The 16,607-nt window shown below is 31.0% G+C and overlaps 1 protein-coding gene across 1 annotated transcript in view; it reads left to right on the top strand.

Annotated features, from left to right (window-relative positions):
- AP3B1 (adaptor related protein complex 3 subunit beta 1) overlaps positions 1-16,607 on the top strand; it is a 215,688-nt gene that overhangs the window by 83,302 nt on the left and 115,779 nt on the right. Inside the window, exons 8-14 of the mRNA XM_015590336.1 lie at positions 2,989-3,127; positions 5,073-5,098; positions 6,203-6,300; positions 7,993-8,047; positions 8,135-8,206; positions 10,161-10,223; positions 12,854-12,986. Coding sequence (XP_015445822.1) covers positions 2,989-3,127; positions 5,073-5,098; positions 6,203-6,300; positions 7,993-8,047; positions 8,135-8,206; positions 10,161-10,223; positions 12,854-12,986 — 586 coding nt within the window. The remainder of the gene's footprint in view (positions 1-2,988; positions 3,128-5,072; positions 5,099-6,202; positions 6,301-7,992; positions 8,048-8,134; positions 8,207-10,160; positions 10,224-12,853; positions 12,987-16,607) is intronic.

The raw sequence follows: 16,607 nt of genomic DNA, 5'->3' as shown, positions 1-16,607 counted from the left end.
TCCAAGTTCATCATATTTAACATCTACATAAAACATGAGAACACGGCCAAGTTCTTTGTCACTTTATAACAAGGATCACCTTTCTACCAATTTTCAAAAACATGTTCCTCATTCTCATCTGAGATCTTATTAGAATCACCTTTAACATCATATTTCTATTAATAGTCTGTTGAAGGCAATCTAGGTTTGTTTTATTTAACATACACCTCAGCTGTTCCAGCTGCTACCTATTACCTAGTTCCAAAGCCACTTCTACACCTTAGGTATTTGTTGTAGCAGCACCTTACTTCTTGTTACCAAAATCTGTATTAGGTTGCTAGGGCTGCCATAACAAAATACCACAGACTGAAAGGCTTAAACAACAGAAATTTATTTCTCACAGTTTCTCACATTTCTTCTAGGCGGCTGCAAGTCCGAGATCAAAGTGGCAGGTCCTGAGGCCTCTCTCTTTGACTTGCAGATGGCTGCCTCTCACTGCGCCTTCATATGGCCTTTTTATCTGTGCTACTGTTGATGTCTCTCTTATTAGAAGGATACCTGTTGTATTAGATTAGGGTCCCACTCATATGATCTAACTTAACTTTAATTACCTCTTTAAAGGATCTATTTTGGCATATAGTCACATTTAGTATTAGGGCTTTGAGATGTGAATTTGGGGAGGGAGGGCACAGTGTAGTCCATAACAATATCTTTTGCCCCCTTTTAAAATGAATTGTTGTTTTTGCTCTGGAGTTTCGGGAGTGGTCTTTGTATTTTAGATTCTAGTCCCTTGTCACACATGTGGTTGCAAATATTTTCTGCTAATATGTAATTTGTTTTTTTCCTCTTAAGAGGAATCATAGTAGGAGTAGGGAGGCCAGCTTGACCCAAATCCAGATTCTCCTCTTTCTTTAGAGGTCAACACTATCATCATACACTTGAAATCCTTCTACCTAACAGAAGATCTACAGTTCGGATATTTACTGGGTTCAGCAAATAAAACAGGAGAGACCTACAATGACTTTATTGATAGAGGGAAAAATGTTTTCAGTTGTAACATTTCTATTCGGTTTTTATGTCTTCTATTTCTTTGTTTACATTTTGTAGTTCTTTGCTAAGGCCTTATATGTTTTTTATTGTTTCAAGGATATTCCTAGCTGCTCATTGAAATATTTTTATGATGGCTGTTTTAAAATCTTTATCAAATATTTGTAATATCCTAGGTGTTGTCATCTACTGGTTATCTTTTTCATCCCATTTGAGATCTTCCTGGCTCTTGGAATAATGAGTGATTTTTGATTGAAATCTGGACAGTTTGGATATTATGAGATTCTTGATCTTATTCATACTTTTAGTTTTAGCTAAGTTTGTTTGACAGCACTCCAGCAAGAAAAGGTGGAGTGTATGCCCTCTAATTATTGCCAGGTCATGGCGGAAGTCCAGGTCACCCACTCAGCATCCATTGACACTTCAGGGAGATTGTGCTCATTGTTACTGTGGGTGAATGTAGGATTTCTGGCTCCCCACTAATACTCACTTGATAGCTGTCTGACTGGGAGGTATAAAAGTGCCTCATAACTGTTCCACATATGTCCTCCACTAACACCACAATGTGGTATGTCCTTGATACCACTGGTTGGTGGTGCTGCAAGTCCTGAGTGTCCACTAAGCATCCTTTTACACTAGCCCATTGAGAAGGGATATGGTACCTCGTTATTGATAGATAGGCCTGGATGTCCAAGCTCCCCATTTGGTCTGTACTGGCACCACTGGGATGCCTTATTACCTCCTGATGGGGATTAAAGTCTCAGTGCCATCTTGGCCTTTTCTGACAAACCCCTGAGGGATGATTGGGACATCTCATTCATTATAGCTTGGTAAGAGTAGAAATCTAGGCTTTCCATGTCAGCCTTTGATGGTGGAGGTAGGGCTAGGGCTGTTTTTCCTCTAGTATTGGCTACACTAGAACAGTTAGTTATTTTCTAAAACAGTTTTCTGTCTTACTCTACTTTCTTTGTCCTTTGCCTACAAAGACCAGGCTTTGGGAGAATTTGTTTTATCTATGCCTTTTGGTGTTTCTGGGTTACCAGCTTCTCTAACACCCAGTCTTTGATAGATGAGGTAAAAATGAAAACTCAAGGAACTTAGTATGGTTATTCTTTGAGTCCTGAGGTTTCCATCCAGTCTTCCTTCCACTCTCTGACTTTTCTTTCTTATGTTTGTTTTGAATATACTGTCTTGGATTTCTAGTTGTACTTAGAGGAATAGGGAAAATTTATCTACTCCATCTTCCAAGAATTTGGTAATAGAAATTACCTCTAAACAGTAGTTGAATTGGCTCTCTGTGGATATTAATTGTTGTGTGCTTTTCTGTTATTGTTTATTTTTAGGACTAAATACCTGTAAGCTGATTTTATTGACAAAGATAATAAAGAGTTCAAATGAAAAGGGCTAGTAAAAATGTAGAATTATCTCCTGTGGTTATATTTAAATCTCAAACTGAGTCTTGGCAACATAGGGACCTACTTAATCACCATTAGTTTTTAACTTGTCAAGCTTTATTCTGATTTCTTTCATGTGTGTTGCAGTTCAAAAAATTCTTCTCTTTCTTCCGACTCTTTGATCCAGTTACAGAGTGACTAGTAATTTATGGAATCAGTTTTCAGATTTTACATAGTCTTATATTAAAAGCTTTGTTAGAATCTAATGGTCAGGTTTTCCCTTTGGGCAGCTCTGGGTATTTCTATGGAGAGTTAATATTTTCAGGGTTCTGCTATATAATATATAATATAAAAGAAGTATTACCTGAAGGACAGTTATAGTACCATATTATAAAATATGAGAAAAAGCAAGGCCTTCCTTTCATATAGGTAGCATAGTATTTTTAAATTGCCTCAAAAGTAGTATTCTACAGTGAAATATTACTGTAGATGTTAAAAAAAAGTTTTGTGTAATATTTGGGCTATTCAAGGTCTGAACTAAACTTGGGGTTGGATTTCTTTCCTGTAGGATGATGGTCTACAGGATAATGAAAAGAATTTCTATGAATCTGATGATGAACAGAAGGAAAAGACTGAGAAAAAGAAGTTTTATACTATGGATCCAGATCATAGACTTTTAATTCGGAATACAAAGCCTTTGCTTCAGAGTTTTAAAACCTTTATAAGAAATAATTTACAGATTTTTTAAAAAAATGGTATTTAAAAGTATGTAAGTTGAATAAACAAGTAATGGAGCATTTGTTTGTTTTATTTGTGTGTATACGAAAAAATTAGATTTTTATGAGATTACTTGGTTTGGTAGTTGTATGCCTAACTTTACTTCCATTACCTTTTTGTGGTTTTGTTAATTGACTTTTCCTAACATATGAGCTCAAGATGTTTCTTAGTTGATTTTAGAAATTAGTTGTGAGTACTTAATCTATTAGTCTATGATATTTGTATCTACCTGATAAAAGCACCTAGCATAATTCCACATGCTTAGTAAATTTTAACTGGTAGGAATAACTATTAAAAATTATCTTTATTTGGATTCTAAGTCTTTGTTTTATTTTGTTTTACATCTTTTTATTTTAAATAACCCTTTATATTTTAGAAGAATACATGTGCATAATAGAATATCAGAAAATGCAGACTAACAAAACTTAAAAAATTAAAACATCATATTTTCATCACTCAGAAATCAGTTATATCTTAATGCATTTTTTCTAGATCTTGTTTCTCCATAAGTATACATTTATTCACATGTGTGTGTCTATACATACATATCTTTTAAATCAAGAGAGTAATCATACTAGATGTATTATTTTTAACTTTTTTTCTAGTCCTTCCTCTTCACCTTGCTATTACAATAAAATTTTATCTCATTTAATGCCTATTTATCTTAAATTATCTCTTATAAGTGTCTCATCTAAACCAGTATCTGTTCTATTGCATCTGGTCACTATACCTTTTTTAACCTCTCAAGTCTTGCAGAAGGTTCTTCTGGATTTATCTGATTGATTCCTTTATAAAGTGCTATTTCACTTTTTCTTTTATAACCTGTATTTCCTGTTAACTGGAAGTTATATCTAAAGGCTTGATGGATCCAAGTTAAACATTTTCTTATAATTTTTTTAATTAAAAATATTCTTAATTGTTCTCTTCACTTAGTAAAAACTTTGAAAATGAGGAGTTTCACTTGAATTGTTTTCTGTTGCTTGAGAATTTAGAACTTAGACCTTTGTATGTGTTTTAATAATTAGCAGTTTTTATTTTATACCTAGTAATTTAGGTTCAAAATAATTAAATAACCATATATTATTATTTTACTAATGTTGTAAAATATATTTTAGTGTGCCTTAGCTTACCCAGATAGTTGTTACATAGCCGTAACTTGCCACATAAAACTCTACTTTATAATCAACACACTATTAATTTAACTTTGTCTTAGAAGTTGATTTTATGGTACAAATACTTATTGATCAAAAATATTCTTGAATAGAGGTAGTTCATACCTTTTGTTCCAGTATGTTTTGGTTCCCTGCTTATTTGATTGTGTACCAATTAGAGGTGGTTTACTTTTTGTTACATTATGTTTTGATATCCTACTTCTTGTGTTGTAAATACATAGAGAGACTGACTTTCAAAGGATTGTCTGACTTTCGAAGGATTGTGAATAGATTTTTTTGTTTGTTTTAGCCTTATTCTCAACTTTTACAAGAGACTTTGAGGATTTGTTTTAGGAAATTAGTGCTGTATGTTGCATTATTTTTTAAAATGACTCAAGGATTTGTAGATTAAGTCAAGCATTAATTAAAATTTTGTTTTATAAGACTTTGAATTCAGGAGAGTTTGTTCTGTAAAGTTATTTGTGGATCACAATTCAAAAAGTAAGATATTCTAAAACTACTCTCATTCTCAAGTAATGTCTGAAAGCTATAAATCAGTCTTGTAAAAAGAAAAAAGTACAACAAAATGCTAAACAGTAAATTTAGGACCCTGTAAAATATATTTTTTAAAAATGTATATTTTGGAAGAAACTTTTACTTCAGATACCCTCAGGTGCTGTGTACTGTTTAGGCATGTGTAAAACTTCTGCCATATATTTGTTAGAACTTTATAGACCAACCAGAAGTGAAGTAATATTAATATATCTTCTGAGCCAAAGACAAGACAATGTAACTTCTATAGCTCTATCTCTGCAATTGTCATATGTTAAACTGGGTACTCTCTGTAAATGGGAAGTGTGGACTTCTTATCTGTGCATCTAAGTGTAGAAGCACATAGAGGAAACTACTTGTTTTATGACAAAGAAATTCCGTTCACTCTTATAATGGCTTTGAACCAAAGATTATTTTTAAGGTTCTGCATTTTGAAAACCAAGATCATCTCAAGTGCTGCTGTTTTAGAAGAATTGTTTTAAAAAGAGTTTCTTTAATTATGATTTAAATGTACTTATTTAAAAAAAAAATTCAGCCTACTTATTACTGTTATCCCGAAGTATCTGGCTTCATTTGGAAAAGGCATGCTTACAATTTTAAAAAAAAATTGCCCGTCTCAGAGCAGCAGCAGCAGTAGTACTAGGGAGACTGGGACTTGGAGTGTTGTGTCAAGCTTTGCCATGTACTGGCTGTTATACCTTGGGTGGTTCATTTAACACCTATTTTCTTTTCCAGGATGTATTAGTTTCCTAGTGGTGCCATAAGAAATTACTACAAACTCAGTGGATTGAAACCACAGAAATTTATTCTCTCTTATTTCAGGAGGCCAAGTCCAAAATCATGGTGTCAGTAGGGTTGGTTCCTTCTGGAGGCTGTGAAGGAGAAACTGCCTTTTGCAGCTAGCTTCTGGTGTTGTCAGCAATCCTTGGTATTCCTTGGCTTATTACTCTGATCTCTGCTTCCATCTTCATACTGCCTGTTCTTTGTTTTTGTGTGTCCTCTTCTGTCTTTTATAAAGACATTCTTATTGTATTTATGGCCCACCCTAATCCAGTATGAGCTCATCCTGATTATATGTTAGTAACATCTGCAAAGACCTTATTTCCAAATAAGATCACATTTTGAGGGTAGATGTGAATTCTTGGGGCATACTATTCAACCTGCCGTAAAGGTAATGACATATTTATCTTATTTTATAGAAATTTCGTAGGAGTTAAAAGAAATAATATGTAAGAATGTTCTTTGAAACTGTGGGTGTTGCAGTGTTCATAGTTCTTATTGTGTTCATGCTTTATTTCTTAGGTGGTTATGGCGGTTGCTCAGCTATATTGGCACATAGCACCTAAATCTGAAGCTGGCATTATTTCTAAATCACTAGTGCGTTTACTTCGTAGCAATAGGTAGGATATGGTTTTATACCTGTGTTTTCTTTTGTATTCTTTCAAAAGTAATGTTTGAAAAAACATAACGTGTCTTTCAGGCATTTAATATGTAGCTCTGACTGTATTTTATCAATAAAATTTCATAATCAAGGGAATCAGAATGAAAGGTTGTATACAGTTTATCTCAGTTAATGATAAATATTGACTTTTTTTAACCTCAAGCCCAAAGAAATTAAAAATATCTTTTAGCATAATAGTATATGCTGTCACCTTAGCCTAGTGTTAGTGTTTGATATTTTAGGTGTGACAATAATAATTTTTGAGAGTAGTAAATCTGGAATCACAAAAATACTATACCTGTGTATTATGAGATTGACTTAGTGTAATTATATGTAATTTTATATAAAGCAATACACATTTTAAATTATATTGTTTATGACAGAATTGCTACTTCCTTTAAAGCTGCAATATCTAATTACTGTAGTTTGCTCTATTTTTTATTAAACTTTTACTTATTTTTAGATATCTTAAAATTTGTACTTGGTATACAATATTATATTAGTTTTAGATGTACAACATAGTGATTCAACATTTATAATACCTTATGATGTGATCACCACATTTAGTCTAGTAATCATGTCACCATTAATTTGCTATATTGAAAAAGAGAGCTATATTCTTAATAGCCGCTTATTTTAAAGAAATGCATACTCTTTTCATTTCCCGTAGGTAGGTAGGTAAGTAGGTAGATAGGTAGATAGATAGCAAGAATATCTTTCTCTTTAATTTTATCTCACTATAATTTAGCAGTTCAGATCAGCAATTCACGACATATACTTTCAAAGTTTAAGATCAGATTTTTTTTCATTTGTTTTGTTTTCTGTGTTTAAGGATACCATTGTTTTAGCTTTTTTGCAATATTTTTTTTTGCAAATAACTAGATAATTTAAATTAAAAATATTTTTTTCACTGAGTGCTTATTTCTAATAGAGTTTGGGGGGATGGGAAAGATAGATATTTATTTTTGTCTTTAACTCAAACTTAGTGTCACAATTTTAGCCCTAGACTGACTTTTGCTGTTCCTTAGTAAAATACTATTTCCTTTGGGTTTCTGTTCTCTCAGCTGTCTTTATACAGTCATTTTTGACCCTTTTACCAGTTCAATAATTTTTCTTTTCTGGAACTAGTTCAAAGGTTATCAGAAGGATCTGGAATGCATCTTTCACATGAAGGCATATATGCCAGTTTCAGTTCTACCTTCATTTCTTGGATATTTGGACATAAAAATAACATGACTGTTTTTTTAACCTTTCACTCTGGGTAGAATTGAATGACACAGTACACTCTTGCAATCAAGAGTTTGTATTAACTCTATGGTCATGTTTGTTCCATTAGCCCTAAGAATACCTTCCTTGCATGTACCATGTGTTCAGATTAGCTACAGTACTGGCTTTACATTAAGAATGCAGTATTATAAAATTGGTTTTAACTTTTCTTCGTGATGAATCAAATATAACTTAATAATACTTTGTAGGGAAGTTGTATTTAAAAATAAGCCATAAACATCTAAGATTTACTAAAAACTTTTCAATATTATATTTAATATTATATTCAGTATAAAACTTAATGCTAATTCTCTTTAATGTACTGTTTATTTAAAGATATTTCGTTTGAAAATATACCCAATAAAAATTTTTCTTTAATTACTAGGGAAGTGCAGTATATTGTCCTACAGAATATAGCAACTATGTCAATTCAAAGAAAGGTATGTACATTTTGAATACATAATTCCAGAAAGAAATGAATGTATTCATATCATTAAATGTATTTATATATTTATTTTTGTATCCAGGGTATGTTTGAACCTTATCTGAAGAGTTTCTATGTTAGGTCAACTGATCCAACTATGATCAAGACACTGAAGGTAGGCATGCTTTTGTTCTTCAGATACTCTAACACATGTTTACTTCAGAGGTATTGCTATAGTTTTTAGCATCTGCAAAATAGAGACCTACTTTTAAAAAACATAGGTATTTTGAGATTTTCTTTATACTTTCTAAACTACATTATTATATACTAGTTACTGTGCTACATTCTACTAATACAAAGTGAAGACATGCTACCTATACCCTGAGTAACTCACAGTATACTTAAAGAGATAGATAAGTAAATAGATAATTTTAGCACTATGTGTTTTAAGTGATATTGTAGAGATTTGAATTGAGTGCTTTAAAGAACACAAAGGTGGAGTCAATTCTCTGGGAGATTTAGAAAAGACTTGTGAAAAAGATGATGTTTGAGTTGATCTTAAAAGAATAACATTTTTGAGAGTCAGTATAGTTAAAATGATCTTATTACCTAAAGCATTGTGCACATTTTTGAGAGTTTTTTTTTATCGTTGGTTGGTAGGTTGATTGGGAGGTTGTAGGGCTGAAAGTTAGAAGAAAGACACAATTTATGCTAACACTAGGGATGATGAAAGTGTTGTGTTCAGGGAATGATAACTACATTGAAGCATGTAGTTATAGATAGAAAGCATTGATGATTAAAACAGTGGGATATTTAAACAGAAAAATAAATAGAATAGAATAAAAGCCTGGAAATAGATTCATGCATATGAAAAAGTACTATATAATAGAGGAGACATTACAAACCATTGCGGGGTGGGCAGGGGGTGGGGGGTGGGAAGGTAGACTCTTCAGTAAAATTGGAATGATTTGTTATTCACATGGAAGCTAGGTTAAATTGTAAGAAAATCTAAGACACACTCAAATTAAAGGATAGTTTACAAGATAATTGATTTGTAATCATCAAAAGCATCAAAATTGTGAAGGTTAAAAGACTGAGAAACTTTCAGACTGATGGAGACTAAAGAGATAACTGAATACAAAGTATGATATTGAACTGAATCTTTTTATTATAAATTATTGAGATAATTGTGAAACTTAAATGGGTAGTGACAATTGCATAGATGTGATGTATCAGTATTTTCTGATTTACTTGGTTGTGCTGTGGTCTGTAGGACAATGTCCTTATTTGTAGGAAATATTCACGGAAGTATTCGTGGACAATGTGGTATCAGATTGGCAACTCTGGTCTCAAATGGTTAAAATTTAATTATTTTTACCTTTTCTATATCTTAGAGATTGTTTTAAAAATCATACAGAAAATTTAAATGTTCTCATCAAAATAAAATTAAAAGTCAGGCCATAATTTGGGAGAAAATATTACAGTGCATATATCTGAAAAATGACTAGTACCCAGAATATATAAAGAACTCTTACAATCTGTGCCTTTTAATTGGAGTGTCTGGACCATTTACTTTTAATGTAATTATTGATATAAATGTGTTTATGTCTGTCATGTTTGGTTTTCTGTTTGTCCCATCTGTCTCTGTTCCTTTTTTTTAATGCTTTCCTCAGATTAATTGAGTATTTTTTATGAATAAAAACTGTAATTTTTTAGCAAGCCTCTTAGAGATGGAATTGTAATGACCTCTTCTTGTAACTATAAATCCAGAAGTATTAAAATGTCTAAGGATTTGATATGATAGGATGAAGGAAACAAATTAAGAGAAAGAATTAATTGGTATCTGCAAAACAACACAGTGGGCCATTGTTTTTTAACTTTATTAGTTAAATAAAAAGTCAAAATAAATTATTTAGATTAATTAAATGTAAATGGTAAAATTGGGATAATTAGGGAATATATAGGATTCCCCTTTGTAATTATTTTTTAAGCACTATGTAATTACCTATTCTCTATATGTAGATATAGGGGGACAAAGTTCACCTGAAGGTTATAATGCCTAGTCTTTTTTAAGTTCATCCTCTTTATTTGTGTTTTAAAATGTTTACTTTCTCTTTTTTGTACTATAGCTTGAAATTTTGACAAACCTGGCAAATGAAGCCAATATATCAACTCTTCTTCGAGAATTTCAGGTTTGTGTACAATGCTAATTATAAAATAACTTCTAAAGCATCTGTTCATTATAAACTTAAATATGTGTCTTCCTGAACTTAGAAATATATAATTGTGTAAATAAAACAGGGATTCCAGACAAAATTGACAACTAATAAATTTATAAATTTTCAGGAATAAACATTAACTACAAATTTAAAATTTAAGGGAAATGGAATAGCAGTCCCTTTCATGTTTTCACAGAATTTGAAAGACTGGTTTATAACTCCATCTTTGTTCAAAATTAAGTTATTGTAAGCGTTCTATCTTTTTGTGCTGTCATCAGTAGTCCTTTCTATATTCTGCACTCATAAAAATCATTTCTTACCTGATTGTTCCTATTTGATTTATCTATTGCTATTTTATTTTATTTTAATTTTTGACCTATCGCTATTTTAGGCATTGTCCTTTTAGTTTCATGTGTAGCAAAAAAAAAAAAAAAAAAAAAGATTGTTTTCAAAATTGTCCTGTTGTGATTTTTTATTGTTTTTATTTTGTTTCGTTGTATTTTTTTAAACCATTATGTTGATATATGAGATGCCTTCCAGCTATACATCCCCCAAAATATTTTTAAAATTACCTCATGGATATTATGCTCTTTATGATGGAAGAGTTAGCTCTGAAGACTTATTGGTAGAGCACAGCAATAGATATTATAAGTTTTACATTTCATCAGCAATTTTCTTAACAAAAGTTAACAAAAAATTTCTTAATATGCTATACACATTACTGTGTATAGTATGTCAACTCCCAGCTTTTATAGATTTAATTTAGTTTCCATAATTTTTAATATGCCCATATGAAAAATTTTTTAGCTATATAGACATTGTATTTGTTTTTAACTGTGTGATCTTATGCTTTTAATAGGAGTAATAAGAATATTGTTCTGTGTCCATGATTTATAATTTCTTAACTGGGTTACTGCACTTTCATGCTATATATTTTTCTAGAAATTTTTTTGGTAAAATTAGAATGTCTTGGATAACTACTCATCTTATATTTTCATGCCAGAAAATATAATATCTGAAGTTTTTATTCAGTAATCTGTAGCTATAGAACATTGCTTATATTTTTTACTTCATTTTTATAAGCTTGCTTATTTATTTTTAAGTTTTTAAAGTTTTTATCTTCATGTTTGCAATTGGCCATTTTCATGTTGTCATGTGTAATCTGTTTGGGTGTACTTTTTCTGTTCACTTCCTGCTATTTCAAATTTACGAGGGTTGTAGGGAGTGAGTCTCAGATAATTTTATGGTATCTTATAGATGTATGAAACATTGGACCTGTTTCAGAATATTGGTGATTCATTATTTCATTTAATATCAGGATGTTTAATAAAGCCCGTTGTTTATATAAGCTTTTTATTAGAGTTCTGTGTTTTGGGGTTACATTCATAGGTATGTAGAGTTTACTTACAATAATTCCTTGAGGAAAATAGAGAATTTTTCTAAAAACTCATTTTTTTTTTAAATTGAGGAAATTAGGTTATCAACTGGGAAATGGCTTTAAATACAATTGATCTTTCTTAAATGGAACTAAGAGACTTCAGTTTGTTTAATTTATTTCTCCAACATTTAATCATGTTCTTGGTACTATTTTCACTAAATTTGTAAGTTTTTTAGATATTCTTAGGTTTTCTCCTCTATTTGTCATTTAGGCACCATTTAAATGTATTACTCTTTTTTGCGTGTTATATAACCATAATGTTAAATCAATAGTATGCTCTTCTCATTTGAGGTTAGACATCATTTTTTTTAAAATTTCAGTTGAAAAATGGAATTTTGAATTCCATTACGTATTGCATGTAAATGTAAATATGCATATTAAAATACATTTCTGTAAACAATAAAAACTGAGTTTTTAAATTAGAAAAATTATAGCCAAAGTGAAATTCTTTAGGTCTATCATAAATTTTGTAAAGCTCTTTTAACTTACTGTGGTTAAGCAATTTTATCATTTCTTTTTAAGTTTGTATAAATATATGGTTAACAGTGTATTTTTAAAGCATTGTTTTAAAGAAAATATTTCAACTGTATGATATTTTATTTTACTGTGAACTGAGTATTTGTAAAATCTATTGAAATGCTGCTCACTGTAGATATTGTTGTAGTTTTACTACCATTCAGATACCATTTTGAAAGTAAAATGTTTGCCAGTAGCATATTGGTTCTTTTCCTCCTCTTTTCCCAATTTTTAGACTTAATGTGTTTGAAAAAGCAACGCTTTTTTTCATAAATTCACAGATGCTGCTGGTTAAATGAACTGAAACCTCCAAAGAGAGAGTTCTCATCTTTTCTTTCAATCTTGCATTAAATTAATTGCTGTGTTTGGGTAACTGCTCCCCACTATCAGTTTTGGAGTTACAAGCCATAGGTGAATGAAGCTGGCTTGAATATGTGCCTCTTCTATAGATAGGCACATGCTTTAGGTAAAAACAAAACAAAAAATACTAATTTAGGCTAAGTCATCAGTTGGACTTCCTCTTGTGACTATAGATGAGAAGATTATGTATGCTAGATTTCTTATATGTTGACAAAACTTAATATAATAGGCATTTTTGTTCAGGTGATAGTACCAGAGTATAAACTAATTGAAATAGTGTTTTTTTTAGACCTATGTGAAAAGCCAAGATAAACAATTTGCAGCAGCCACTATTCAGACTATAGGCAGATGTGCAACCAACATCTCAGAAGTCACTGACACATGTCTCAATGGCCTGGTATGTCTGCTGTCCAACAGGGATGGTAAGTTGACAGTTTCATTTTATTTTTCAAGTAATTTATTATTTCACTATTCTTGGTGTGACCTGCGAAATTGTAAACATTTTTTAACGTTGTATTTTATTTTTTTCCTTTTGTCAGTAGCATGATCATGATGAGTAGTATTTTTTCTTTGAAACACATACAAACATAGGTTTTTGTTTTAGTAAATTGGATAGTTAACTTGAAAACCATATTATTCTTGCCTAAACAGAACTAAGAAAGTGTAATTTGTTTATTTTATTTCTTCACAGTTAATTCACTTTCATTGTACTCTGAAAGGTTCTATTTTACTTCTTTACGGTGGCATATGTATTTTATAATATTGGTTCACCTGCAGAGGGTGCTAAAAGCAGGCAAATGACTTTATATCATGACGAAGTGGCTGGATCAAAAAAGTATGTTGAATATGTTATCTTCAAAGTTTTTTTTTTCCAAAAATCAACCTAATATTCAAGATAACTACATTTAGAAGTCATCAATATGGAATAACTTCATATTTTTAACAAACAATATCTAAACATTTTGTAAAACTGCATAGGTAAAATGTATAATCTAGATTTCATACTGTTCTGTGGTAAATGTCAGTTATTTCTATGGTATGACTTTAGAATAAATGAGGCCATATGGAGAAAAGGAAAAATGAATCAACTTTCACCTTTTAAGTAATTTATTTAGAGGGCTTTTATTATAATTAGATATTTGACTAACATGAGATTCTTTTTAAAAGCATAATTTTTATTGTAAAATCATTGAAATTATTTGTGGAATTCTAAATACAATTATGTCATATCTAGACACAGGCATATATGACATAGCAGCCATAAGTTTAAACATAACAAAATCGATTATTTTTTATATTTTATTTCAAAGAAAAATAACTTTTTACTACAGTAACTCTATTATACCCAAATATCTTTTCAAGCACATAGATCTCTTTAGAAAACTAACATTGTTGTAAGTACTAATGATGAAAAAAAAATTGAGACAAAATTTATCCCCAAGTAAGATAGATTTTTATTGTGAACATAAAATTATAAATTTTTACCTATAAACTTGAGCTACAGTGATTGATAGAACATTTTTCTCCATGCTGTATTAAAACTCTAAATATGTGGTGACAAAAATTATCAGGGATATCAATTTTTTTAAAATTTGGTTATAGAAGGTAAGTAGAGGAGATAAGGTGCTAAATGTCATACATTTTATATGTTTCTGTGTTTAATAACATTCTTTTTATCTATTTCTACATCACACTTAAAATATGAATGTTTTTATTTTTATATATCTTTAATAATGATTTTTATTTGCTCAGACATACTCCTTGGGAAAATATTTCCAGAATATTATAGAGTTTGAACCATAGTTTACTACGGTAATTGTTCTTTTAAATTAATTGCATACAAAAAGCACTACAAATTAGAACACTGATTAGTTCTTTCAGATACAAATATATTCAAGATTTCTCAATTTTATATTTTGACCTTTTTTTCTCATGTGAAATTTTCAAGCTGTGGATTTTAAAACAGCATTTTCTATTTAGCTTTGTAACACATTAATTTCTCAAAAAATGTTTTTATTGACTTTGATTTAAAAGATGAATGTTCTGCTCCTATAGCACTTTTAAAGGAAGAATAGATTATTTTATAATTAGATAATGGGAGGCTAATGTAATTTATAATCACTCTTAAAAGTAAGAAGATTTATTAATTTAAACTCTAGTATTTCAATGTTCAGGCTTTTGTTTTTAGTAAATCAAAACTCTTTTTATAATCTTGATTTTCTTTTCTGTAGTTTGAATGTTAAGAAACCTAAATTGTAGTGTTTAGGTTCTGGTTGCGTAGTCATTACTAGCCCATAATACCTGATCCTTTAACTCTTTATCATATGTGCTAAACTTCTGTAGTTTGGAAAACTGGTTCAGTAAAAGTGGGCAGTAAAACAAAGAAACATCATTAAAGAAAGTAGTAATATTTTGATCTTAAAAGTGGCCAATTCTGACAACAGAGTCCCTTTCTCTTCCTTTTAAGATAGTCTGTTTCTAGAAATAAATACTGTAAAGGAGGCCTGAGTTTTCAAAAATCTGTAAGCTCTTTTGAGGCTCTAAGGATCTGCGATTCTTAGGTTTTATGTTATTATAACTACCTCATCATCTCTTCAGGTAGTGTGTCTTAAAACCTCAGAGACAGTATTTAGACGCCATTGTTTTACATATATTTAATATTTTCTTGGACCTGTAGGTTTTCTTTTTTTAAATGTTGTTGACTTCTCTCTTCTTGGCATAAGAGAGGTCTTTTCTAGGCAGACATGACACTTGCCCAAAAATACTCCAATATCACTGTCTAAGATTAATTTGATAAACAAAATTTTTAACTATCTCTAGAAGAAATCTGCATTTCCCTTGACTTAAGATAATTTCATTCCCTAAGGTTATTTACTTTAGGTAACATATTAGCAAAATTTGTTTGTCTGAATAATGTTACCATTTACTGTAAATTGAAAGGATTGGGACAGAGGACTATTTTTTGTTTTGTTTGTTTTATATAATTCAGTAAGCATTTATTGAGGACTTGAATCAGTTGGAGTATTTAGTAAATGCTGAATACATAAAAAAAATTCATACAGTTTGTAAATGTTCCTGCCTTTACAGCACACATAATCTAATGGAGGGAGACTGTAATATAAGACAAGTGTATCATAGTCTTCACATATACTGACCACTTAACTTGGTTGCCAGCTATCTGCTTATACAGAACTAGACCACCTATGTTTGAATGTTAATGTTATTTGAATAAATTATGTGATCTACCTGTGATTCAGATTCCTCACTTGTAAAATGAAAATAATACTAGATTGTATGAATCTTGAAGACATTATGCTGAGTGAAATAAGCCAGTCACAGAAAGACAAATACTGAATGATTTTACTTGTAAGAGATATTAAAATAGTCAAATTCATAGAATCATGGAGTGGAATAGTAGTTGCCAGGGGCTGGGGGAAAAAGGGAATGGGGGATCACTAATCAGCGGCATAAAGTTTAGGTTCAGCACAATGAATAAGCTCTCTGAGATCTACTGTGCAACATTGTACCTGTAGTCAGCAATACTGTATTGTATACTTAAATTTTGTTAAGAGGGTAGATCTCATTGTAAATGTTCTTACTACAATAATATAAAAAATTTTTAAATAGTAGCTGTACTTCTTAGAGTGAGGATCATTAGGTTCTGTAGGGGAAAAGGAGAAAGCTAAAAAAAGGTCAAGAACGTAAGATCATTTTATGCTTCTGGCTGAGTACTGCCACAGTACTGAGGTCTTTGAAAACCAGGAGGTAGCATAAAGAATAGGAAGGAAATGAGAAGTCACCTGGGGTAGGCAGAATAATGCACCCCACTCCACACCCCAAAATGTCCGGGTCCTAATGCCCAGAACCTGGGCATTGTACCTTACATGGCAAAAGGGACTTTGCAGATGTGATTAATTAAGATTGTTGAGGCGGGGAGATTATTTGAGTGGACCCGAGGTAATCCAAAGGGTCTTTATAAGAGAAAGAGGGAGGTCAAGAAAATCAGATGTCAGAAGCAGAGGTTGGAGTGATGCCTCTGGTGG

This window comes from Pteropus alecto, unplaced genomic scaffold (genome assembly GCF_000325575.1).
Source record: "Pteropus alecto unplaced genomic scaffold, ASM32557v1 scaffold20, whole genome shotgun sequence".
Lineage (NCBI taxonomy): Eukaryota > Metazoa > Chordata > Mammalia > Chiroptera > Pteropodidae > Pteropus > Pteropus alecto.
This window is presented reverse-complemented; position numbering and strand designations above follow the sequence as displayed.